The sequence below is a fragment of the Lycium barbarum genome, chromosome 1 (genome assembly GCF_019175385.1).
Source record: "Lycium barbarum isolate Lr01 chromosome 1, ASM1917538v2, whole genome shotgun sequence".
Classification (NCBI taxonomy): Eukaryota; Viridiplantae; Streptophyta; class Magnoliopsida; order Solanales; family Solanaceae; genus Lycium; species Lycium barbarum.
The window spans coordinates 152,120,980-152,147,463 of NC_083337.1; the positions used below are offsets into that span (position 1 = coordinate 152,120,980).

Sequence of the window (26,484 nt, forward strand, 5' to 3'; positions counted from 1 at the left end):
TGCCCTACAGAAGGGGGGCAAACCATCTAATATCGCAGCGTACGGCGTCCATATAAAAAGCTGCATAACATATAAATACAAATCAGTGATCACCAAGTAGAAAATACGTTTAATTAAATTATTAATGTAAATTTAAATAGTTTTACCGCATCGTCCGCCATGTGATCAAGCTGGTCCCGGAATGGAAGAATACTGTGGTGCGTATCGACATCCCGGTCAAAACCCGTTGTCCACCTCCTCGCATAAGGCATGTCAATATCGAGGTGATGCCTAGGTACGGGCTGAAAAGGCAGCATCCTCTCCCACGCCCATAACTGTAAGCGATATTAGAAAATATGATTTTTTTTGTCGTCCTTTCAAGAGGTTTGTTGACATTAAAAGAACGCACACTTAAATATTACCTGGAGAAGAGCAAAAAATCCACACACATCTCTGACAGCACCAATAGACGCTTGACACAGGCATCTGTAAAGATGCGCCAAAACAGCACCGCCCCAGCTGTAGTCTCCCAAGCGGTCCAGATGCTCCAGAAAAACCAAGTAACGTAAACTGACAAAGGCACCCGATGAATTCGGGAACAAGATGCCCCCGAATATAATAAGCAGGTACAAACGGGCATGACGATCAACATCGTCCTGCGGGGTTCCGTCGTCAGCCGGATCCAGACCCTCCAAATAAGTGCAGAGTGCACTAAGCTGAACCCGACTCTGTCCCGATATCTGGGCCGCGGCATCAGGGACGAAGTGGGTGAGCCTAGTCAACTCTGTCACCCACGTCTGACTAGGAGGAGGCTCGTACCGAGTGTACAGTGGCTCTCCATCTACCCGCAATCCAAAGAGGACCTCCACATCCTGAAGTGTAATCGTGGCCTCACCAGTGCGAAGATGGAAGGTATGGTCTCTAGCCTCCACCGCTCAACCATAGCCGTGATGAGCGCCCAATCATGTTGTACCCGACCAACGGACACGCAACGGTAGATGCCGCCCCGAAACAATATCTCCAACACCCGAGGGTGTGGGAGGTGCTCGCGTAAAAGAGCCCACGCTCTCTGCAACCTACGGGGACGGAGCCTAATAGATATCCCTATAGTACCGGCCCATAATAACTCTGACCTATGATTGTCTTGCAAAGACAATACTGATCTATCAGCGGGCCCAGGGTGAACAGCGGGCCTCGGGTGATCATCGGGCCCAGGGGGAACATTCGGATCCATGAAAGAGTCCAGTCTGTACAAACTAAATTAGTCATTATTCTTGAAATGAAAGATAAATTATATTAACTAATCGAAATTTAGCAGTAATGTTTGTTTGGAACTCTATTTTGAATATGTGATACATTTTTAGTTGACCAAATAGCCAACACAACTACGATAAAATTAAACTAAAAGAGTATATTCGTCGACCACATATTTTCCTATAAACTTTACATTTTTATCGTTAGCTTATGTATTTATGAAAAGAAGAATTTTAACTATTCTTTTTAGGATAATTTTTTTTTATTTAACATATATATTCACGCTTTTAAAATTGTATAGATTATCATTTCATAATCGTTTACAACTTGTTTGGATGGTTGTTACCTATTGTATTATATTATGTTGTTATTTTAAATAAAATGTTTGCATTGATTGCTACTTTAATTTTTTTGTTATGTAACGACCAAAGGTTCTATTTTATGTAACCACTGATTTGGTCCTATACAATACAACACAATACGATAAATGTCAAAACAATACATAACAATCATCCAAACAAAGTGTTAACAATATAATAATTCATTACCAATCAACTTCTTTCAATTCATAAAGAATATTTACTAAAATAATAATTCATTAACAATTCATAAATAATTAACCAAATTAACAACTCATAAACATATAACAAATTAACAATGCATAAACATTTAACAAATTAACAATTCATAAACATTTATCAATTAATGAATTAAACCAAAAAAAAAAAAAAAAAAACGGAACAGTGGCAATCAGCCACTGCCCAGCCCGATCAAACAAAAAAAAAATGAAATTTTAATTTTTTTTTTGGAAATTAACGACGATTAAATGTTAAACATGCATGCAATATAATGTATCTAACAAAATAATAACAAAAGTTCATAGTAGAAAACCTTAATCGAGGATTTTTTGTAGAGTTATTTTAATCGAGTTGTACGCTGTTTTTTCTCAAAATTCGAACTTAGAATCTTGCTCCTTGACTTGAATATACCGAGAATCTACACTTTTCGGATAAATTTTATAGAAAACGACGTTTTTAAGATGTGGGGACCACCTTGGCTCACCTCCAATGGCGTTTTGAATTTTTTTTTGCCACTAGAGGGAACCAGTGGTGGAACCCGATCGGGTTATAGTGAATTAATATAGCGCAGTATTTTACTGCGCTATAGGAGATAGAAAAACTCCTATAACGCAGTAAAATAATGCGTTATAGGTGAGAGAAACTTTTGGATAGCGCAGTATTTTACTGCGTTATAGCACTTAACGGCTCCGTCTCCGTCAAGTGCTATAGCGCAGTAAAATACTGCGCTAAAGGTACTTTAGTAACTTTTTTTTTGTTGGGGTATTTTGGTTCAAAATGTTTTTTTTTAGGGTATTTTGGTTCCGGACTCAGTGCTTGGAGTCTAAACCTGGCTCAGATAAACTGAATCGTTAACCATTTTGTTTTACAACTTGTTTGGATGGGTTATTACCTATTATATTGAATTTCTATTTTGAAAATAATGTTTGTTTTTATTGTTACTTAAATGTCATTGTCAAATTCACTGTTACGAAGAATTAAAAACTATTTTATGTAATGATCGATTTGGTGAAATAAGGCCGTTGCCTTATTCTTTACTATTATTTCCTTGCTTAATATATACCCTACTTTTCTTTTCAGTCCATTCTTATAACCTATTTTGTGATCATCATCATATTATAAACAAGTTGTTTTTTCTTTTCTACAGTAAACATATCTGCTATATATGTTTCTGATTTATTTTTTTCTCTTGTATCTAAAAGAAACTACAAATAGTTTCCTTCCTCGCTTCTTATGCAAATTTTACGTACTTGGTGATGATGATGATTTCTCTTTAATTATTTTTACTTTGTGAATGTCTATTTAAAACATTAGCCCGACAACAAGTATATATATGGAGTCCGGCGCCTAAAGGGCATGTTTTTTAAGTCAAAATTTCAAAAAGGCTTGTGAACTGGATGAAAAATCTACATGACATGGCTAATTATTAGTAGGTATTTATATTTAATAGCTACACTTTATTTTAATTACATCTTATAGCTGAATCTTGTATATCAATTACACAATATAACTAATTCAAACCCATCTCCTCTTATTCCATTGTATCAATCTTTTTCTCTCAACCCCTCTCTCTTGTCCCTCAACTCTCTCTCCTTTTTCACTCCATCTTCTCCGTCGTAGCTGCTGCCGGTCCTCCCATCGCCGCCGGAGCTCCATCGACATATAACATCTTATCAACGATTTCAAACATAAAATATTTCCATAAAAACATCTCCTAAAGCTTATGTGGTATTCGTACCAATAATGCTATATATAGCAACTATATTCCAGCGTTTTCTAGTGTGCCAGCTCAGATTTTCCGGCGTCCCTCCAGCGGTCGACTCAGATTTGGTGGTTTTCTGGCATGCCGGCTCAGATCTAGGCTTATTATTTTTTTGTATTTCAAATCAAAGTGTATTTTATTTTCTTGTATCTGAGATGGAGGTGTATTTTATTTTTTGTATTCAGTATCTGAGTGTATTCGTTAATTTTTTTGTGCACAATTCAGTGTTTGGGCTTGTATTTATTTTTTGCATTCAGTATTTGAGTGTATTCGTTAAATTTTTAGTGTAAAAGTCAATGTTTCTTGAGTTAATTACACCCCTTATCAATTAGGTACTAATGCTACCAAAATTAAGCCACATTTTAAAACCTTTCAAAAAATGACCCACTCCATTCCCTCCCCTCTCTCTTCTTCGCTTCGCCGGCATCCCCACGACGCCACTGCCGGCGGTCGGTACCATCGGAAAATACAGAGACAAAGTTTGTTGCCCTACCTGTACCTACGCCGCCGTCGTCACCACCGCACGCCGCCATCACAAGGTCACCAGAGATCTCAGATTTGAAACTTTCCGGTAAATATGAATCGAGAGTCTAGCTTAGGTAGGTCACCGGAAAAGATAGATCTGAAGCTTTCTAGCACCGGTGATTCATTCTGAAAATCTAAAACTATTTGCTGAATAGAAAATATACGCGATCACATGCAACATTGAGTTCCTTTTGGATTTCTTGTTCCCCATTTTTAATTTCGTTTTCCTTATTCCGACTTCGGATTGCTAACTGACTTTTCTGTAGCTCTTGTTGGATATTATTTTTGCTTAAAATTTTGCTTATGAAATCGGAGGATAAGATAGTAAGCTACACTTTTTCTGTTATGACATCTAGCTCCGGTATATCGCCAGAGAGGATAGATTTGAAGTTTTCAATTGCATAATATAGTATATGGGTGTATATAAGTGTATATGGGTGCCTAATATTGTATATGAGGGTATTCATAATATTGTATATGGATGTATATGGGTGTATATGGGTGTATATGAGTGCATAATATTGTATATGGGTGCATAATATTGTATATGAGTGTATCCATAATATTTTATATGGGTGTATAATATTGTATATGATGTATATGGGTTATTATATTGTATAATATTGTATATCGGTGTATTTGCGTTAAAACTTTGCAATGTAAGTTTTGAGTTATTTTTTTTGCAATGTAAATGAGTAAATTGTATATTTATGAAATTTTCCCATGTTTCTTTATGTATTTTTTTTTTCATTTTGAAGGACATTTTTTTTTTGTATACAAATAACTAAAGTGAATTTGAATACAGTTGAATATTTCCTATATTTTTTTGCATTATGCTTTTTGAATACAACTGATTTTAAATATAATAAATTGAATACAGTGTAAAAGTAGCTACAAATAAATAAATACAATTGAGTTGAATACGTCTGACTTGGATACAACTTAGTTAAATACATCTGACTTGAATACATCGAAATCTGACTTGAATACAATGAAATTTGACTCCGCCGAATTTTGAACCCAATCTACTGTAACTACGAAATGTAATTAGCAAAAGTATAGATATGCCTAAAAAAATCCCCAAAGTGTAGTCATTTGTGTAAGTTTCCCGTAAATCAAAAGGGGTTTATCGTATAGCCCTCCACGAGTTGCCATATAGTTTTAACAGAACCCTTACTGTCGCCTGTTGCGTATCCAATTTTTTTTAAAAAAATATTCGGAAAAGGGCCTAAAATACCCTCGAACTATTGAAAATGTAGCAAAAATACCCTCCATCCACCTTTCAGCCCCCAAATACCCTTTTCATCCACCTATTGGGTCTAAAATACCCTTATCACCACCTATTGGGTCTAAAATACCCTTATCACTAACAGAATCTTTTCATTAAATACGTGTCATTTTTCTATTGGTTGGATTATAAAATTAATTAAACTAATTAACTTTTGCAATATTGACTAGATAGTGCCCCCCCCCCCCCCCCCCCCCCGTGATTTTTTTTTTTTTTGAAAAAAAAGTTGACATTTTTTTTTGCACCCCACCCCGCACCCTACCCCCCCCCCCCCGACGCAAAAAAAATTAATATTTTTGAAAAAAAAAGTTTTAACGTTTTTTTTTGGGTTTTTTTAGCTGGGAGGGGAGGGGGGCGTAGGGTGCGGGGTTTGGGGGTGGGGGGAGGGGGAGGGTGCGGGGTGGAAAAAAAAGTCAACTTTTTTTTCAGCTGGGAGGGGGGGGGGGGGAGGTGTAGGGTGCGGGGTGTGGTGCAAAAAAAATATTGTTACGCTTCTCAACTTCCTAGTAAAAGCACAAGTACTGTGAAATGTCTTGATAAATTAAAATGTCTAATGTAATTGAGTTACAAAAAAAAAAAATATCTCACCCTAAAAAACATGGTATATTTTCAACCAAAAATCTAAAAGGCACAAGTGTAGACTATAATATTTTTTTTGCACCCCACCCCGCACCCTACACCTCCCCCGCACCCCCCCCGCACCCCCGAAAAATCTAAAAGGCACAAGTTGGCTTTTTTTCCACCCCGCACCCTCCCCCTACGCCCCCCTCCCCTCCTAGCTAAAAAAACCCAAATAAAACGTCAAAACTTTTTTTTTCAAAAATATTAATTTTTTTTGCGTCGGGGGGGGGGGGGGTAGGGGTGTGGGGTGGGGTGCAAAAAAAAATGTCAAATTTTTTTTCAAAAAAAAAAAAAAAAATCAATGCGGGGGGGGGGGGGGGGTAGGGGGTGGGGGGCACTTGGGTTATCTGGTCAATTAGTTTAATTAATTTTATAAGTCAACCAATAAAAAAATGCCACGTGTTTGACCAGAATATTCTGTTAGCAATAGGGGTATTTTAGACCCAATAGGTGGATGGTAAGGGTATTTGGGGGTTGAAAGGTGGATGAAGGGTATTTTTGCTCCATTTTCAATAGTTCGAGGGTATTTTAGGCCCTTTTCCGAAAAATATTTTACTTGCAAATCGTGGAGCCCTGCATCATTTGCAAAACATTTTTTTAAAAAGAAAACTAATAGCAAACTGTGTAGGGGCACAAGATTTGCCAACCCAAATATTTTTTTAAGTCCATTTTTTCCTGATGTTATTACGGCTTATTATTTTATTTTTTTCATTAGTTGGCACATTTGGTTCAAAAATATTTTAACTCATCCTAGAACGAACAAAGTCATACAATAATTAAAAATTTGTGAAATAATATGTGAACATACAAAAAACACAAAAATACAAGTTAAGTAAACGTCACACATTATATAAATAGTAAATGTTAAATTAAATATTTAATCAAACTCCACAAGACGTATTATATATTTATTACAATAAAAACAACAACATATTCATAGAAGATTACATAAGGAAAATTTAGGGCAACTCGTGCCTTTGTGCATGATATAAAAGGCGTCCACTTAAAAAAAAAAATTGGGTTGGCAAATCGTGCAGGAGTACATGATTTGCTATTAATTCCTGAAATAAAAAAATTGCTTTGCAAATTGTGTCCACGATTTGCACGTTTTTTTTTTTTTTTTTTTTTTTAAAAAAATTGGCATCGCAACAGACGACAGTAAGAGTTCCATTAAAATTATAGGCAACTCGTGGAGGCTACACGATAAACCTCTTTTGATTCGTCGTGTAGTTCACAACCTCTTTTGGAATTTTTGCTTAAAAAACATGCCTTTGGACGCCGGACTCACGGGCTGTTAAAAATATAACTAACACGATTTGGTACAAACATCTGAATGTGTTTCATTAATCTTGTGAGATGCATTCTTCTGACTCGTTCGATCCGTCCTCCATCATTACACCTGAGAGGCAGTTTGTGCTCAAATAATAAACCTTGTTATGTTATTTGTTTGATAAGATTTTTATATTCACGGATTCTGTGTAAAAGATCATTCGTACGTTCATTGTCTCTCTGCTATCTAATCATGGTGTTTTTAGCTAGCTACCAATTCGCTACATATATATATATATATATATATATACCATGAAATCAACACGTTCTTTCAAATTGCCGCACCGTTTCAATACCTAAGCGTCTCTTAGGAACGCAATTGAGTTAAGCTGAAAATCAATTACACTAATCAAAATCTCCTTTAACTTTAACTATCGGCATTTTCTATCCTACAATGTATATCATGATTTTAATATTTTCAGTCTTCCATATGTATAATACCTGATAGTTGAGGTAGGAAAATTAAACAACTGATAGTTGAGGTGTGTTTTGTTAAGTAATTGATGATAGTTTAGGTAGGAAACTCTCACACCTGATAGTTCAGGTAGGAAACAAAAAAAAAAAAAAACTCGAGGTGTGTTTCTAACCATTATCTCATAAAATTAAGGATATTAATAATTTTCACCCATTAAATTTAAACAGACAAGTTGGAATATAATATGACTACGAGATATATGAGTCACCTCTCTTGCTTGCCGTCTCGGAGTGGTTGGAATATATTACTATTTAGGATTAGTTGGAATGTCTTATATATAAATTGACTTGTAAATAAATTATTTTGACGCGTACAAGAGAGAGTGTGACGGGATAGTGGATATATATATACCTACTTTAGTTCGATGCAACATTTGCACAAACAGAAGGAAGTAAAGTTTGTTGCTTTCACCAAGCCAAGATTCATAGACTGTTCTTATGTTTTGGTGTTCTTAACCTCAATAACATTGTAAATCAGTATCTTCTTTTCGTCATGGCTCAACCTTACAGAACTGCTTATCATTTTCAACCTCTCAGGAATTGGATGAATGGTACATTCTTAACAGCTTATTCTTTTTCAGAATTATAATTAAATTTGTGTAATCTAATCTAAACTCTTCTTTTTATATTTTTATTTATTATTGATTTATGTTCAATCAATTAATCGTGTCATTGACTTATAATGCTGGTGAATTGGGAACGGCGTCGGATTCATAGATCCTAATGGTAAGTCTTCTTGTCTAATCATGATCATCTTTTGTTTAGAGGATTTACAGTTATTTATTACACGAATCTATCGTTTTCTAGCATTTATTGTATTAAGTAGAAATACTAGCTAGCAAATTGTTGAAGTTGTTTTCCAACTCTATCCTCCAATAATATTGTCTTTACTTAAAGCTCTCTTAAGGTAAGTAGGTAGAGTTTGTTAAACATACGAAAACCAAAATGCTCTTTTTAGCAAAATAGAGGACCAAACCTACCCTCAAATATAAGGTGCATCTTCGTTATTTTCTCTCACATTTCAGGTAGGATTTTTATCAAATCCAATCAAAGTTACTTTTGTGATATAGGTGAAGCAAAGTTTAATGATTTTTATGTAAGAAATAGGTAATGAACACAAAGCTGGATGACCACCTATGAATTTACTCTATACCAAATTCCTACTACATTATATTCTCCAAAACTGTGCTCTACTAACTTCACAAAATTAAGTAAACTTGCAGGACCAATGTTGTACAAGGGAATATACCATTTATTTTACCAGTACAACCCTGAAAGTGCAGTATGGGGAGGAGACGACATAGCATGGGGTCATTCTACTTCAATTGATCTTGTCAACTGGACTATCCATCCACCAACTCTTTTGCCTTTAGACCCATATGACATCAAAGGTTGTTGGTCAGGTAATTGAGATTTTGTGAAAATATTATGTTAAATTTTTTATTTTATTTAGGAGACTCACATTAAGTATAAATATGTTTCCTGTAGCCAAGTTTAGAAGCTTACCCTAGAATAAGAGATTCTTGTATATATATGAGACTGATTGTAATAAAAATAAAATACCTTTTTTTTTCTTTGAATTCTTCACAGGTTCCTCTACAATTCTCCAAGATGGCACACCAGCTATGCTCTATACTGGGCGTGACTCACAAAGAACTCAACTCCAAAATCTAGCCCTGCCTAAAGATCCATCCGACCCTTATCTTGTTGAATGGGTTAAATCGTCTCATAATCCAATCATGACACCGAATGAAGAGGAAAAAGAATTATTGAGGGACCCAAGCACGGCGTGGTTAGGGACTGATGGAATTTGGAGAGTTATCATAGGGAACGAAAGAGAAAAAATAGGAACTGTTCTTTTATACAAAAGCAAGGATTTTATTCACTGGACTGAAGCAGAACGACCCCTGCATTCATCAAATGAAACTACAATGTGGGAATGCCCTGATTTTTTCCCTGTATCAATTGACACAGAAAATGGACTTGACACATCAGTGATTTTTCCAGGAATTAAACATGTGCTCAAGATTAGCGTGTTTCGTTCTTTTATTGATTATTACACCATTGGAACATATTGTTGGGTTTTTTGGAGTGTGAATGGGAAATGAGAAAATGTACCTCTTGGAGTGCACCCAAAAGGTACCTCTTGGAGTGCACCCAAAAGGTACCTTTTGGATTGCACCTCTCCATCTCACCCTTTCATGTCTATAAACTAAAAGGCTTTGCCTTGAATTTTTTCTACCCTCTAAACTGTTCTCTGCATTTGTTTTCCCAACAAAACTATACTAGAGTCGTGTGATTTGTTGCCGAATTTGCGTTCGACGAAGTTGGTGGGGTTTGAGGTACCGCTACGCCATCAATAGGTATATCCGTTTTATCCTGGGAGGAAGTAATCCATAACCTTGGGTACAGTGAGGGGATTAAATACCTTAAGGACACATAGTGAATTCTGTGGACTCGGATATTTAGTTTCTGCATTTTTTTTTTTATCGTTTTTCCAGTTTCTGGTTTTTCGTTTCCAGTTTTTTGGTTTTTGTTTTCTGATTTTGAACACAGGTTTACTAACAATCTTAAGGAATTTACTATCTTTATTATTTATTTATTGTGTTCATCGTGACACTTGTTTGTTGGAGACAAAACAGAAAGTTGGATGCTAAGATGAATCTTCACAATATTGAAATATAAAACATCGCAGGTCTGCCCGACACAATCTCAGGTGTTGATTTGCATTTGTGTTGTCTTATTATGGGTTTGGAAGATCCATAATCTTCTTAAAAAAAAAAAATCCGAAATGATCTTTGGTAACATCTGCATTAAAAATGCATTTTTAAGTTTTCAACTCCATCAGAAATGGAAGTTTTGGCAAAGCCAAGTGATAAGGGATGACACGGTAGTGGGTTTTTTGGGTTAATTTAGATATAATTCTTCTCCTTGTAATTTATGTGAAATTTGGTTCCATAAATGTTAGGGTAGATGACTCACTTTATGATGATTATATAAATAAATTTAGGTACAACAGATTTGATATGCTTATAGGTGCCGGTTTGAAAAGTTGTGTCTGTGACGTTTGGCCATGTCCATGTCGGGACATGGAAATGGAGATCTGAAACATATTCAATGTTGCCACAATTTTTTAATGTAGAAGTGTGCATTTATTTTCTGTATATATATATGTTATAGAAGAATTGTGCATAACACAAAATAAGTACACATTATTTTGGATATATTAAAAAGGGAAAAAGGATGATTAAATGGTCACAATGTTTGGGTGGTTGTGATTTATGAATAAGTCCGCATGGACTTTTATGACTCGACTTTTTCCATGACTCGACTCATGAAACTGCTTTTCTTGGCAAATATTTTCTTAAAGTAGAATGCTTTGATGTTAGCATTTACTATTTCTCTTGATGTTTAGTATTTAGTCTTTCACCAAGACATGTGTGACTTTGAAAAGGATATTGTAAAACAATTTTTTTGGATGGATTTGTTTTGATGAATTCCTTTTGAAGTGTTGGTTGTAAACGCAACACGAAAGAGAGAATTTTCTACTCTTTAGATATATTATAGTTTCGTTTTGGAGCCTGAATATGGCAGGAACAAAAGGACTTGGCTAAAACATTGTCAGTTAACGTCCCAAACCTATTTGGTGTTGTTTGAGAGTTGAAAGTATCCAACAATGAGAGACTTCCTCCTAAACTATTATTTCAAATAAGTCTACGACATGATAACCAACTGTAATATTACATAGCAAAGTGCTGAAAATTTTGTCTCAACAACTTAACTTGAAATCTGATTCGTTGAGATTATCAGTTATAATTTCAGAAAGGCTGGAATCAACGGTGCAAATGTTTTCTTTTTTGATACACAGTTCATGGAGAAGAAAGTTATTCTTTTCGAAGAGAAAGAGAAGAAAGTTACTCTTTTCAGAAGGAAAAAAAATTATAATATTTTTTTTAGAAATAGAAAGTCGTTCTTTCTGGAGACTAAAACCTTTGTGGTTTCCTACTCCACTGTTTGGAGATTAAAATCGATGTGATTTTCTACTCCATGTCACTGCTCGGTTTAAAGAATATAAAAACTTTACTGAGTTAGAAGCTTTTGTTGGTTTAAAGATATAAAATCTTTGCTGGTTCTTCTTGTTGTATATTCGGTTTGACGATATAGAAACTTCACCATTTTATTGAATTTAATTTTATACTCGGTTTGAAGATATAAAAACTTTGCTGTTTTATTAAATCTGTCTGTATAAGGAGAATAAAAGAACAACAAGCTGATCAATAAAGGGAAAAAAAAAATCTTTGTTGATGTTGGAGAAGACATTATTGGGACTTGTATTCGTTGATATGTGTAATTCAGATTTGTGCCTAGTTAAACTTTGTGTCAAACGCATAGAGGGACGTGTCCCTTCTCCAAATGTTACCATGTAAAATGGAGTTGGAATAGTCAAATTAGTGTCATTTGATAACAATTGAAGTTGCAACAAATGCCACTGCTTTCTGAAAAAATAAATCCAAGGCTACCACATGTTGGTCGATAAATCTAATGATAAATAATGGTGAAAGGCTACCACATGTTGGTCGATAAATATGACGATCAATTAATAAATGATGAGCGTCTTATTGATAAGTTCTGGCCCCAGAACTTGTAGGGGGAAGCTATCCTAACGGCTAGCTGAATACTTAATCGAGTGCCCCATAGCAAAACACAATCTATTCCATATGTAAAGTGGAAAGAAAGGAAGCCCGATTTGAAATACTTCAAAGTGTGGGGGTGTTTTGGCCAAAGTGCAAGTTCCTAAACCCAAAAGGGTAAAAATAGCACCTAAAACCGTTGATTGTGTTTTCATAGGATATGCCACAAATAGTAAAGCATATCGATTTCTGGTTCATAAATCAGAAAATCCTGACATTCATGTGAATACGGTAATTGAATCTGAGAATGCTGACTTCTTTGAAAACATAAATCCGTATAAAAGGGAATGTGAGTCGTCTAGCGAAGGATCTGAACGACCTCGGGAAGAAACAAAGGAAAATGTTTCTGATGAGGATAATCCAAGACGGAGCAAACGTCAAAGAACATCTACTTTCTTTGGACCAGAATTTCTAACATTTTTATTGGAAAATGAGCCTCGAACTTTCAACGAAGCTATGTCTTCACCGGAAGCTCAATTTTGGAAAGAGGCGATCAATAGTGAGATAGAATCCATATTGAACAACCATACTTGGGAATTGGTTGATCCTCCTCCAGGGAACAAACCTTCAGGTTCCAAATGGATTTTCAAATGGAAAATGAGAGCTGATGGCATTATTGATAAATATAAGGCAAGAATAGTCGTTAAAGGGTTTAGACAACGAGAAGGTCTTGATTACTTTGATACATACTCGCCGGTAACGAGAATTACATCTATTCGGGTGATAGTATCGTTAGCAACCGTGTACGGTCTTGAAATCCATCAAATGGATGTGAAAACAGCCTTCTTAAATGGAGATTTGGAGGAAAAAATTTACTTGGAACAACCCGAAGGGTTTGTAGTTTCCGAGAAAGATAAAAAGGTGTTTCGACTTGTTAAGTCTCTTTACAGACTAAAATAAGCACCCAAACAGTGGCATGCAAAATTTGACCATACGATGCTGTCAAATGGATTCAAGATAAATGAGTGTGATAAATGTGTCTACATTAAGAACACTCTGAACCACATCGTCATTGTTTGTTTATACGTGGATGACATATTGATAATGATAACGACATTGCTAACATAAATGCTACAAAACGCATGCTTGCTAGTAAGTTTGATATGAAAGACTTAGAAGTTGCCGATCTAATTTTGGGAATTAAAATCCATAAGACTCCTCAAGGTCTAGCATTGTCTCAATCTCATTATATTGAAAAGGTACTTGAAAAGTTCAAGTATTTGGACTTTAAAGTTGCAAAGACACCAATTGATGTAAACCTTGCTCTTGCTAAGAATAAAGGTGAAAGTCATTCTCAATTGGATTATGCCAGAGTGTTGGGAAGTTTGATGTATGTCATGAATTGTAAGCGACCTAATATAGCATGTGCTATAAGTAAACTAAGTCGCTACACTAGTAATCTCGACCAAAATCATTGGCTGGCAATGAAACGAGTTTTTGGGATATTTGAAACATATTGAAAACTTTTCTTTGCATTATAACAGGTATCCTGCAATTATTGAAGGATACAGTGATGCAAATTGGATCACTGGATCAACTGAAACAAAATCCACAAGTGGATACGTGTTTACCATTGGTAGAGGAGCAGTGTCTTAGAAGTCATCCAAACAGATATGTATCGCCCGCTCTACAATGGAGTCTGAGTTCATAGCTTTAGACAAAGCTAGAGAAGAAGCTAAATGGCTCCGAAATTTCTTAGAAGACATTCCATTTTGGCCCAAATTGTTGGCTCCTATATGCATACATTGTGATAGCCAAGCAGCAATAGGAAGGGCCGGGAGCGTTATGTATAACGGAAAGTCTCGTCACATATGGCGAAGACATAATACCGTTAGACAACTACTCTCTAGTGAAATTATCACAATTGACTATGTTAAGTCAAGAGATAATATATCAGATCCACTAACTAAAGGCCTAACTAGAGAGGTGGTTGAAAGATCATCGAGGGGAATGGGACTATGGCCGAGGACAAGTCACCGTGGCGGTAACTAAACAAAGTCATTGATGACGGTTCAACATTGTCAAAATAAATTTTTTTTTGGTCCATTCTCGTGATGAGACAATGTTCAGTACCAGGATAAAGCATTAAGGCTTTTTAATGGTTTCTAAGTTTGATACGGGGTATATCAAATAGTGTATCTACGGGATGACACATTTAGGAATCACCTATGTAAGTGTGAAGTGTAAGCCGCTTCAAGGAGAATTCTGTAAGGCCAATTCTCTACGCACTTATGAACCAGGCAGTGTTCATGGCTGAAATGAACAAAACAATGAGAACCAAAGATGGTTAAAGGGTTAATTGTGTGACATGTGGTTGTCTAGGTATACACCAAAGCTCGACGGTTCAAAGATATCAAATCTACCGATTGACCGAGTATATCCGACATATGTTCACTACGGAAAGTTCAAAGAGAAATCTATTTATCCAGATGCAGTTAATCCTTGCTTACGAATCACACAGTTTTTTATGCATGTTTTTCATAATATAGTCATTCCCCATTCATGTGGGGGATTGTTGGGTTTTTTGGAGTGTGAATGGGAAATGAGAAAAGGTACCTCTTGGAGTGCACCCAAAAGGTACCTTTTGGATTGCACCTCTCCATCTCACTCTTTCATGTCTATAGACTAAAAGGCTTTGCCTTGAATTTTTTCTACCCTCTAAACTGTTCTCTGCATTTGTTTTCCCAACAAAACTATACTAGAGTCGTGTGATTTGTTGCCGAATTTGCGTTCGACGAAGTTGGTGGGGTTTGAGGTACCGCTACGCCATCAATAGGTATATCCGTTTTATCCTGGGAGGAAGTAATCCATAACCTTGGGTACAGTGAGGGGATTAAATTCCTTAAGGACACATAGTGAATTCTGTGGACTCGGATATTTAGTTTCTGCATTTTTTTTTTTTATCGTTTTTCCAGTTTCTGGTTTTTCGTTTCCAGTTTTTTGGTTTTTGTTTTCTGATTTTGAACACAGGTTTACTAACACATATAACTGTCACAGCGATATATTTACACCAGATGAGGGATCTGTAGACAATGAATCAGGATTAAGATTGGATTATGGAAGGTACTATGCTTCCAAATCTTTTTTCGACAGTGCCAAGAACAGGAGGATCGTCATTGCTTGGATCAATGAATCTACAAGTAAGGAAATCGATAGCATCAAAGGGTGGTCTGGTCTTCAGGTAATTAATTTGTTTTACGCCTTTCATATACTCCATTCGTGTAATTTTACGTGCCACAATTTTTTTATTAAACCGTCAAAAAAAGTGAGATATTGTTATATTTATAAATAATTTTGACTTTAAATTTTTCATCTTACTTTTAATGAAAAGCTTTTACAACCGCGCAAATGTTCTCTCATATTTGAAATACTATAAAATTCACAGCCCGTAGCCATTCGTAAATATTTTTTTTGGCAGTATTCACAAACTACTGAATTAGTTTGCCCTTTTAAAAAAGAATTTGTAAATATTGGTCATTATTGTAATCATTATACTATTACAGTCACTTCCCAGGAAAATTTGGCTTGATAGTGCGGGGAAGCAATTGGTTCAATGGCCAGTAGAAGAAATCGAAACGCTAAGGACAAACCAAGTTGAGTTACAAAATATAACACTCGAAGCAGGTTCAAAGCGTGAAATTTCAGGTGTTACAGGTGCACAGGTATAATTCTTTCAATCTTGGCTTGAATTGCGCGAATTTCCACTGAGTTTTTCAAGAACTTCCACAAAAATACTCATTATGAATGTTTTGTGCAACAAAATGGATTTCTCTTTTATGTTGGCTTGATATATGGTTCTATACTGTAACGTATTATTGTTTCAGGCGGATGTAGAAATCTCCTTCTCAATTCCAATTGCAGTGCTCGAGCAGGCAGAGGCGCTGGAATCAAGTTGGACTAATCCACAAGAGATAGCCAACCAAAGTGGTTCATCAACCAACACTGGTGTAGGACCTTTTGGGTTGCTAGTCTTGGCCTCAAATAACATTGAAGAATATACTGCAATATTCTTTAGAATTTTCAAAAAGAATGACAAGTTTGTTGTGCTAATGGGATGTGACCAAAAAAGGTATCTTTCCCTTTTATTCCCTTTAAGAAACCTATAGGCCAAGGTACATGATATGTTGCATACGAAGACTAGTTTAGATTAAGTTGGTTTTCAAGAGTACAAGTTTTATTATAATAACAAATAGTTTTTCTTATGTGTAGATCTAGAAATTCATTGTGAGTTTTTTGAAATGCAGGTCATCTCTGGGTCTTGAGTATGATAAAACTAATTATGGAGCCTTTTTGAATATTTGAATAGTGCAACACATGTAACATACTCAAACTCGAAATATTATGTGTGATTGTTGGAGCAAGACGTGTAATTAGTGATGTGATTGTTCTATTGATATGGGGATCTTATCATATTAAGAAATGATCATATTTGTACAAAACAGATTAGTTGTTAAGAGGCTCAAATTACAAATATTTTCCAAATTTTATACCCAAAATGCAGGGAAATTAACATTTCTATACAACTTTTACAAATTATTGGCATTGGTACCTACAACAACAACAGCACCCAAAAATATTTTAGCAATAAGTAATTCTTACAACTTTGCCTTTTTGTTTTCCTTCACATTTTTCTCAACCACCCCAGTTCTCTTCTTCAGCAATTCCTCATTAACCCACAAAGTTTCGAGGTTGATCTCTGAAGCCGAAAAATGACAGATAGTGGAAAAATCCCATTTCCGACACATTTTCTGGCCAAGATTGATTCTACTTTTCCAACTAAAAGTACTTTTATATTTTTCTGAGTGAGTGTGGTTGAAATTCATCGAAAACATATGGACAAGGCTATATAATTTTTTTTAGAACGTTAGGAAGCGTTTTGGATTAGTTTAGAACGGAAATTCAGAGCTGAAATCAGCAGGGAATACCTAATTGCGATGATGTATATCATGTATATTTTTGTATATCAAACACATATGTACACAGATATACAGGGTATCTATGGATATACATGAAATTATTGGATTCAACGATGATATACATAAATATACATAGATAGATATACAGATGCACGATCGATACTTCGAAAACTCATTTTCACACATCGTCTGTCGCACCGCCACCATAGAAACACCACAAACACCAAAATTTCACACGTGATCCAAAAGATCTATTACTTCTTGACTATGAGATATTAGTTTTGTATACTTGAACTAGCTACCTATAATTTTTTTTCCATTTTGTTCTTTCTTCTTTAACAGATCGATCATTCCATAGTAGAAAGTTTTGGTGGAGGAGGAAAAGCTTGCATCACAACTAGAGCTTATCCCACTTTGGCCATCAATGATAATGCCCACATATTTGTTTTCAACAATGGATCCCAACATGTTGAGATCCCCGATTTGAATGCGTGGAGTCTAAAGCAGGCTCAGATTAATTGAATCATTAACTAATAATTTTATCAGGGATGATTATTTTCTTCTGAATCAATTTAAAATTTAAAATGTATGTTTTAAAATTTTCGATCTCCAATAGATTTGGAGGTACGAAAAAAGGTGTTCACCATTTTATTATATTATTTGTTTGGATGGATGTTACACACCATATTGTATTGTATCGTTATTTTAATATAAAATTTGTTCCGATTGTTATATAAATTTTATTGCATTATATTATTAAAATCACCATTTCATGTAACGACAACTTTAATGTGGTGAAGTCGTTGCCTTATTTCTTTTTACCATTATTTCCTTATTATTTGATAATTTTCTCTCTCTCTCTCTCTCTCTCTCTCTCTCTCTCTCTCTCTTTTTTTTTTTTTTTTTTTTTTTACTTTTACTTTTAACCCTACTTTTCTATTTTACTCAATTCTTAGAACCTATTTGGTATCTTCATCAATTATAAGTTCTTTCTAGCATATGATAGACATCTCTACTACATAGCGTTAATTTGCTGTTGCTCCATTTAAGAAACTACGTACATCTCTTTCTTAATTCTTATGTACTCATTACGTACTTGATGCTAATTTTTTTTATTATTATTATTTTCTGTAATTATTACTCCCTCTGTTTCAATTTATGTGAACTTATTTTCTTTTTAATTCGTGTCAAAATGAATGATCACTTTCCTAATTTGAAAACAAATTTACTTTATGAAGTGATTTATAACCACACAAATATTTAAGTCTTAGTTTGAACCACAAGTTTCAAAAGTCTTTACTCTTTCTTAAATGTCATGTCCAGTCAAATGAGTTCACATAAATTGAAACGGAGGGAATACTTGTCATGATTTTTGTTTGCCATTATTTAGCTTTACTAAGCCCCTTTTTATGCTTCTATTGAGCCGAGGGTCTCTCGGAAACAGCCATCCTACCTTGGTAGAAGTAAGGTCTGCGTACATTATACCCTCCACAGACCCCAAAATGTGGGATTTCACTGGGCTGTTGTTGTTGTTGTAGTATTATTTAGCTTTACTAATATCTCTTACTATATAAAAATATTAGTTGGGCAGCGAGTATATATGGCTGTTAGATATAAGACATGATCATGCAAGTGATACAAGTTATGAGTAGCACATATCTTTTTCATGATATTATTTAATTAGTGCCCCTCGCTAACAAAATAATTAAATTTTATTAAACGATAAATTTACCTAGGAGAAGGAAATATAAAGTAAGGTCTCTTGTCGTTTTTATTTATCTGTTTCCTCTTTTATTACGAAAGATTCAATATTTAGGGAATTGAATTATCAAGTTCATTTGGAGTTGTATGAGTTGAATAACTTAATATATTTATGAGGTATAATTGGTGATGAATTGAAAAAAAATAGTAATCTGAAATTATCTTTATGAGTAACTCTCGATAAATCCAATCTAATTTTTAGAACAGTAATGGCATATCAGTATATCTTACTTATTACATGTCAATTGTTGATAAAAATGTATGTAACTGGCTATATTTTTTGTTCATTGATGGATAAAAAAGGTTCATTTGGAACAAGCTATCTTTTCTATAGAATTATTTTGTAGACTTTTGTTAGGTGTAGTACGTTACGCATTCACAGTAGAAATTTGGAAGAAGTGAGACGTTTCATCCATCCAATTTTCTACCAACTTGATTTCCAATTCGTTGGATCAATCTGAAAATGAGACTTCCGAGAAATTAAAGAGGCTAATGATTGGCCACTTCTTGAAAGGAACTATAGTAATAGATCTCAGCTGGTGGACTTAGCTCGTTAGTTTCACACATGGACTTAGAATTTGTTTGAGAATCAATCGTTGCTTACTTATTTTCAGCGATCTTTCGGTTTGTTTGCTGGACAGACAGTTACTGACACAGGTAGAGGAGGATGAAACAGGGTTTGTCTTTGTTGGCCACAGGAGCTAAGTAGACGTGTTAAATTGGAACAAGTTTTAGATAGAGGGACACTGATAAAGTACGTGGTTAGGTATTAAGCCAATAAAATAAGTATCTAAGGGGTTGCTTGGCATGCTGGAAAAGTAGAAGTAGTCTTGAGATAAAAAAAAAATTATTGTCTTATCGGTTACTAATCATGGAATAAGTTAAGACCGACGATTAGAAATAGCTATGCGATAAGTTATTCATGTCAGATGGCGATAAGTTATTCATGTCAGATGGCGATAAGTTATTCATGCCAGATGGTAGCATCATAGTACTAGGATTATTTATCCCTCGATAAAATAATAAAAATGACAAAAATAACCCTGAGGTCCCTCAAATCCTTTTTCTACTAAATAAGGTGGGGGATATTATTTTTTTGTAAGCAAACAACTTCTTCTTAGAAGTTGTATGCGTGTTATTTTTAATACAACAAATTAAACCAAACAACCAATAAAAAATAATACTAGAATAACTAATCCCAGCATAACTAGCTTGTCTTCAAACCAAACGACCCCTTACAAGATATATGGACGTCTCCACTTGCCTGACTTGTGGATATATATTTTGACTTGTACAACGGAGGATAGGTATACAGTTAGTGCTCTTTTAATTGTGTGCATCATTTTGCACTAACAGAAAAAGAAAGAAAGATTTACCGGTTTCACCAAGCCAGATTCATGGGCTGTTCTTATGTTTTTCTGCTCTTAACTTCAACAATATTAGCTGTACTTGGTGAAGGTATTCTCGGGCATGAAGTTTTCAACAGTATGAATCAATGTCTTAGTCTTCTCAAGTCTAATGATAATACTGAAGATCAACCTTACAGAACGGCATATCATTTCCAACCTCCCAAAAATTGGATGAACGGTACATTCTTAAACACGCTCATCCTTTTTCAGAACTAATCTAAACTCTTCTTTAATATATTTTTAAATGAATGATTTCTGTTTGACCGATTGATCGTGTTGTGGACTTGTAATGCTGGTGAATTGGGAATACTTATCATCCGATCCACAGATCCTAATGGTAAGTTTTCTTGTCTATCTACTTGTGGACCTTTTGTTTAGAGGAGTCATGGTTATAATATAAAGTATTTCATAAGTTAAATTAAACCTGTAGGACCGATGATATACAAGGGAATATACCATTTATTTTACCAGTACAATCCTGAAGGTCCAGTATGGGGAAATATCACATGGGGTCATTCTACTTCCACTGATCTTGTCAACTGGACTATTCATCCTCCTGCACTTTTTCCTTCAGAAAGCGCATATGACAGCAACGGTTGCTGGTCAGGTTCAACTACAATTCTCCAAAATGGCACACCAGCTATACTCTATACAGGAGGCGACTCACAAAATACCCAATTTCAAAATCTTGCCGGGCCCAAAGATCCATCCGACCCTTATCTTGTAGAATGGGTTAAATCGCCTTATAATCCGATCATGAAACCTAACGCCATGAGCACAACTTTGTTTAGGGACCCAACTACCGCATGGTTAGGGCCTGATGGAAGTTGGAGAGTCATCATAGGGAACGAAAGAGAACACCATGGAACTGCTCTTTTATACAAAAGCAAGGATTTTAATCATTGGATTGAAGCTGACCAACCCTTGCATTCGTCAAATGAAACTGGAATGTGGGAGTGCCCTGATTTTTTCCCCGTATCAAATGACGGTGAAGAGGGACTTGATGCTTCAGTGGATTTTCCGGGAGTTAAACATGTACTCAAGGTTGGGGTGGCTCATTCTTCTGTTGATTATTACACTATTGGAACCTATGACCATCACAACGATATATTTATACCAGATGTGGGATCTGTAGACAATGAATCAGGATTAAGATTAGATTACGGAAAGTACTATGCTTCCAAGTCTTTCTTTGACAGTGACAAGAAGAGGAGGATCTTTATTGCTTGGATCAATGAGTCCACTAGTAGGGAGATCGATATCATGAAAGGATGGTCTGGTCTTCAGGTATTGTTTGCTGCCTTACTTCTACTCCACTTCTTTGGCACAATTCACAAAATTCATTATTAGGATTAATTTTGGATTCTTTGTCTTGCAAGGTATTCTGACCTTAGTTTCATCTTTACATTTTTCCTGGACATGTTATATATAACAGCAAGTGAAAATACTATGATAAATATTCAAACAGACTAGGCCTACCGTTTACTAGATTCATGTTCTGTTCATTTGACCATAATTTTGCTGGCCGCGTGACTGGTAGCCTAGAGAACAGTGTTATTGAGTAGTCTGGCCTAATTTTGGTTCTACATCAAAGATAATATCCACTGCTCCCATTATCCATCTAGTTTTATGAGTTGCCATGCCAGTACTGATCAGTACTAAGCACTCACGCTGGAGAACAACTATAAAGTTCACTGCCCCTATCTAGTCTGAATTTTTTCTGGTAGTACTAACAAACTACTTGATTGATATGCTTTTGTAATATTGTCTTCATTGTTGGTCAGTAATATATTCATTTTCTTACAGTCGTTTCCGAGGAAAATTTGGCTCGATAAAGCTGGAAAACAATTGGCTCAATGGCCAGTTGAGGAAATCGAAAAGCTAAGGACAAATAAAGTTAGCTTACCAGTTACAACACTAAAAAAAGGTTCAGTACTTGAAGTATCAGGTGTCACCGGTGCACAGGTATACTTCTGTCAATCTGGCATTAAAACATAGGCTTGAATTGCACAAACTTCCATTGCATTTCAAGAACTTTCCGGAAAGTACTAAATACAAATGTTTTGTGCAACAAAACGGCTTTTAAATTGGAAATCTTTACCTTCTCCATTTCTTAGTTTTCTTTTAAAGCGGAATGGCAATTGAAGTGGAACATGGTCATTAAATGCTAAAATCATTTGGAAATTTCTTGACACAGCTTTTGGAGGTCAAATTGATGCATATGAACGTAGTTATTGTATTGTTCTGGTTGGGGCAACAAAGGTAGGCTTGAAAATTAGAGTGCGCATGTGTGTGTGGGGGTAAATTGGTCCATAAGTTCCTCAAAACTTAATATACAAGTGGCGTTTCTTATTTTTGCAAATGGATATATGATGGTTCTATACTGCTACTTGATATTGTTTCAGGCGGATGTAGAAATCTCCTTCTCAATCCCACTGCTTGAGAAAGCAGAGGTGCTCGAATCGCGTTGGAGTAATCCACAAGAGATATGCAGCCAAAGAGGTTCATCAGCCAACAGTACTGGTGTAGGACCTTTTGGTTTGCTAGTCTTGGCCTCAAGTGACATTCAAGAATTTACTGCAGTGTTCTTTAGGATTTTCAGAAAGAATGACAAGCTTATTGTATTAATGTGCAGTGATCTGAAAAGGTATGTCCCTCCTTTCCTCTCCTTTAGGATACGTATAGGGTACATAATCTATTGTACACAAAAATCACTTTAGGTTTAGGTTTACATTGCAAAAGGAGGAGGAAGGTCACTCTAGAATACAACAACAACAACAACAACAACATAACCGGTGAAATCCCACAATGTAGGGTCTGGAGAGGGTAAAGTGTACACAGACCTTACCCCTAGAGTATGAATAAAAATTAACATTCTCTTTCCTTATCACATATTAAGGATTCCGGAAAAACAAATCTAAAGTTAATTGATTCTCAGTCCTTTCTCTCTCTCTCTCTCTTTTTTTTTTTCCAAATGCAGGTCATCTCTAGGTCTAGAGTATGATAAAACCAACTACGGAGCCTTTTTGGATGTTGATCCTGTTACAGAAAAGTTGTCACTGAGGACTTTGGTAAGGTTCACTATCAAAATGAAAATATCCTAATTTTTGAATAATGCAATACATGTAACATATTCTAGCTCGAACTGTTGTGTGTGATTATTGAGAGCAAGGCATCCAATCGGTCATGTGATTGTTCTATTGATCTGGTGATCTCTATCATAGTGCAAATGATCCTATTTTGTGCAAAAAAGATTGGTTGTTAACATGCTCAAGTCACAAACATTTTCCAAATTTTATCCCCAAAAACAAACATTTTCCAAATTTTATCCCCAAAAATGTAGGCATGATCTAATTGTGGGTGAAGCAGTGTCTTGCTTATCCAACTATCATTGAATGTTAGCTAATTGTGTGGCTTTGACATATAGCTGATGTTGCTGGTTCCCTAATATGATGTAAGTTAGCCACTTGACTGATAAGTCCCCTTATGCAAAAGCTTTTCTGAGACCTGATCAATTACTAACATTTACCCACCTTTCTTCTCTACAGAAAATAGCACAAAAATTTCACGTGAGATCCGAAACGATCTATTACTTCTTGACTATGAGATGTTAGATTTTGTCACTTGAGCTAGCTAGACTTATATGCTTTTTCCTTTACCTTTTTTCTTCTTTTAACAGATTGATCATTCCATAGTAGAAAACTTTGGTGGAGGGGGAAAAGTTTGCATCACAACAAGAGTTTATCCTACTTCAGCCATCAGCAATGATGCCCATATTTTTGTTTTCAACAATGGATCCCAACATGTTGAGATCTCCAGGTTGAATGCTTGGAGCCTAAAGCGGGCTCAAATCAATTGAAGCAAATTAGGACAAATCATTGACCAATAAATTTATAAGGGATGATCATTTTCCACTTAATCAATTTTAAATTAAAAAAATAGGTTCTTAAATTCTTGATCACCTAGATTTGGAGGTGGGAATAAAGAAAAGAAAAAAAGGAAAACTGTATTTGCAATATATAATTCAGCTTCCATATGATAGAAGACTAAGATCGATCCCTAAATCTTATATGTTAATTGTTGATAGAAAATGTATGCAATTCGCTATATTTTTCAATTCTTAGCAGATTTTGGTAATAGGTATAACAATTTGCATGAGTTTCTTTTGTGTCTTTATAAATCTAGTCATTGGACACGCATATTGTTCATGCTATCTTGTGTAAATTATTACAAAATTTGTACCACATAAACTTTTATCTACATACATGATATATGTTACGGTAATAAAATATAAAAGTTACCGCTAGTCATTTGAACTCTAAAGAAAGAGAACTGTATAGGCTTAATTCCTTTCTTCCTTTATTTTTTTTTACTCTCAATGTAATCTCTCCGATTAGAGGTTTTGGTACATGTCCCCCTCCAACTATGTAACTTTTTGTGCATTGAAATAGACATGGTAGGAGTCAAGCCTAACCCCACATCAAGAATTCACAACCATTGATGATGACTTAATATTAAAAAAAATAATTAAAAAAATTGAATATTGAAAATCTTAGGAGCACTGATGCTCTTTTAGTGGCCAACTAATTATTGGATATCATGCACATGCAAAGATGAAAAATTAAATATGACCTATTTGTCCATTGCTTTTATTTTATGAGGCACAACTATGTGATAATATATGATATGTAGCGATCTAATAGCTCAGTTGATTGGCTATTTAAATTTTTATTTTATTGATGAGAGTTTGAATCCCCACGTTGTAATCTCTTTCCCTAGCTTTATGTAATAAAAAAAATATTATCATATGAGATGACATGATTGATACGCTCAATTCAAAGGGACAATGTAACTTTTTAAAGGAAACAGCATGAGCTGGCAATACAGTTATCCCAAATAACATGTTATAAGTGTTGTACACAAAAGGGTAAATTTTGTAATCAAACAATTAATTTAATCACAATATTAAACTGACGAAAAGAATAAATAAACTTCTAGAGGTGGTTAGATGCATTGAATGTGGGCTATTTTGGAGATTAACTTTCAGATCTAGAATCCTGCGTGATCCTACCTTATCCTAAAAACACTGATGATTCCATAGTCTAAATTATTGTTAATAGTTTCCAATCAATTATGTTGGTACACTCGACAAAGGGACGATATATTCTATTAACTTCTTGAAAAGGGATCAACATGAGCTGGCCGTAGCTATAATCATTTCAGATGGTAATTAATACAGAGAACCAAATATTTTTCAAACAATAGGAGCTAGAAAGTCTAACCTTGTGATAACCTATACAGTTATTCCACATAACATGTTGCGTACAAGTTTTATAAAATAAGTATGCACGAGTAAATTGATATACACAGAACTAGGGGTAAATTTTATAACCTAACCAAAGAATTTGTAAAATAAGCATCCACGTTAATCTCCCTTATTTATATCTTGTCTCCACATTTTTGACACAAGATTAATCTATTAGTTTCTCTGTTTGGAAACATTCATTTTCTTACCTCCATCATTCACCGACTTAATTAATAAAGCACAATTTTCTACTGTAAATTCCTATTTTTTGTCGTTAGCAGTTTCAACTCAATTAAATGACTTAGTTGTTCGTGTTGGACTTCTAAATAAATGTCATGGGAAAAACATTTTAATGTTGAATATGTTGACTTGCTTGCTTCTCAGTGACAACTCATCTATGCCTCAACGTCTATATAGTGGTGAGCTGCTTCATTTTGATTAGTTATCTATTTAATATAAGAAATTACGTGTCCACAGTGCTGGTTTTTCAATTCGTCTCTTTGAAAAAGCCAAAGGTCCTTGTCAGTTATGGTTTAAAAGAATATTATCTTAATGGTTTGATACAAATACTATTTGGTAATCTAGTCAGACT

General features: G+C 35.0%; 1 protein-coding gene and 1 pseudogene across 3 annotated transcripts; both read left to right on the forward strand.

Annotated features, from left to right (window-relative positions):
* The first annotated feature begins 8,119 nt into the window (after positions 1-8,119).
* Positions 8,120-18,138, forward strand: LOC132644585 (beta-fructofuranosidase, insoluble isoenzyme CWINV3-like; annotated as a pseudogene).
* A 2,328-nt stretch (positions 18,139-20,466) lies between these two features.
* LOC132644591 (beta-fructofuranosidase, insoluble isoenzyme CWINV3-like) lies at positions 20,467-24,897 on the forward strand. 3 transcript variants are annotated; one of them, XM_060361190.1, is made up of 7 exons: positions 20,467-20,924; positions 21,018-21,874; positions 22,394-22,552; positions 22,993-23,234; positions 23,568-23,658; positions 24,136-24,156; positions 24,267-24,897. In XM_060361190.1, the coding sequence occupies exons 2-7, from the start codon at positions 21,023-21,025 to the stop codon at positions 24,444-24,446; spliced, it is 1,545 nt and encodes a 514-aa protein (XP_060217173.1). In that variant the 5' UTR covers positions 20,467-20,924; positions 21,018-21,022; the 3' UTR covers positions 24,447-24,897. The 3 variants fall into 3 exon arrangements, with proteins under 3 accessions (XP_060217173.1, XP_060217185.1, XP_060217179.1); XM_060361202.1 differs by lacking the exons at positions 24,136-24,156; positions 24,267-24,897 and adding an exon at positions 23,308-23,413; XM_060361196.1 differs by lacking the exon at positions 24,136-24,156 and having other exon boundaries at positions 20,468-20,924.
* The last annotated feature ends 1,587 nt before the right edge of the window (positions 24,898-26,484 follow it).

Excerpts from the sequence above, each read along its gene's own strand:
- LOC132644591 (XM_060361190.1), top strand. The coding sequence starts at position 21,023 with ATGATATACAAGGGAATATACCATTTATTTTACCAGTACAATCCTGAA. Across the intron at positions 22,553-22,992 it reads CAGGTGTCACCGGTGCACAG|GCGGATGTAGAAATCTCCTT; the intron begins GTATACTTCTGT and ends ATATTGTTTCAG. Across the intron at positions 23,659-24,135 it reads AGTTGTCACTGAGGACTTTG|AAAATAGCACAAAAATTTCA; the intron begins GTAAGGTTCACT and ends TCTTCTCTACAG.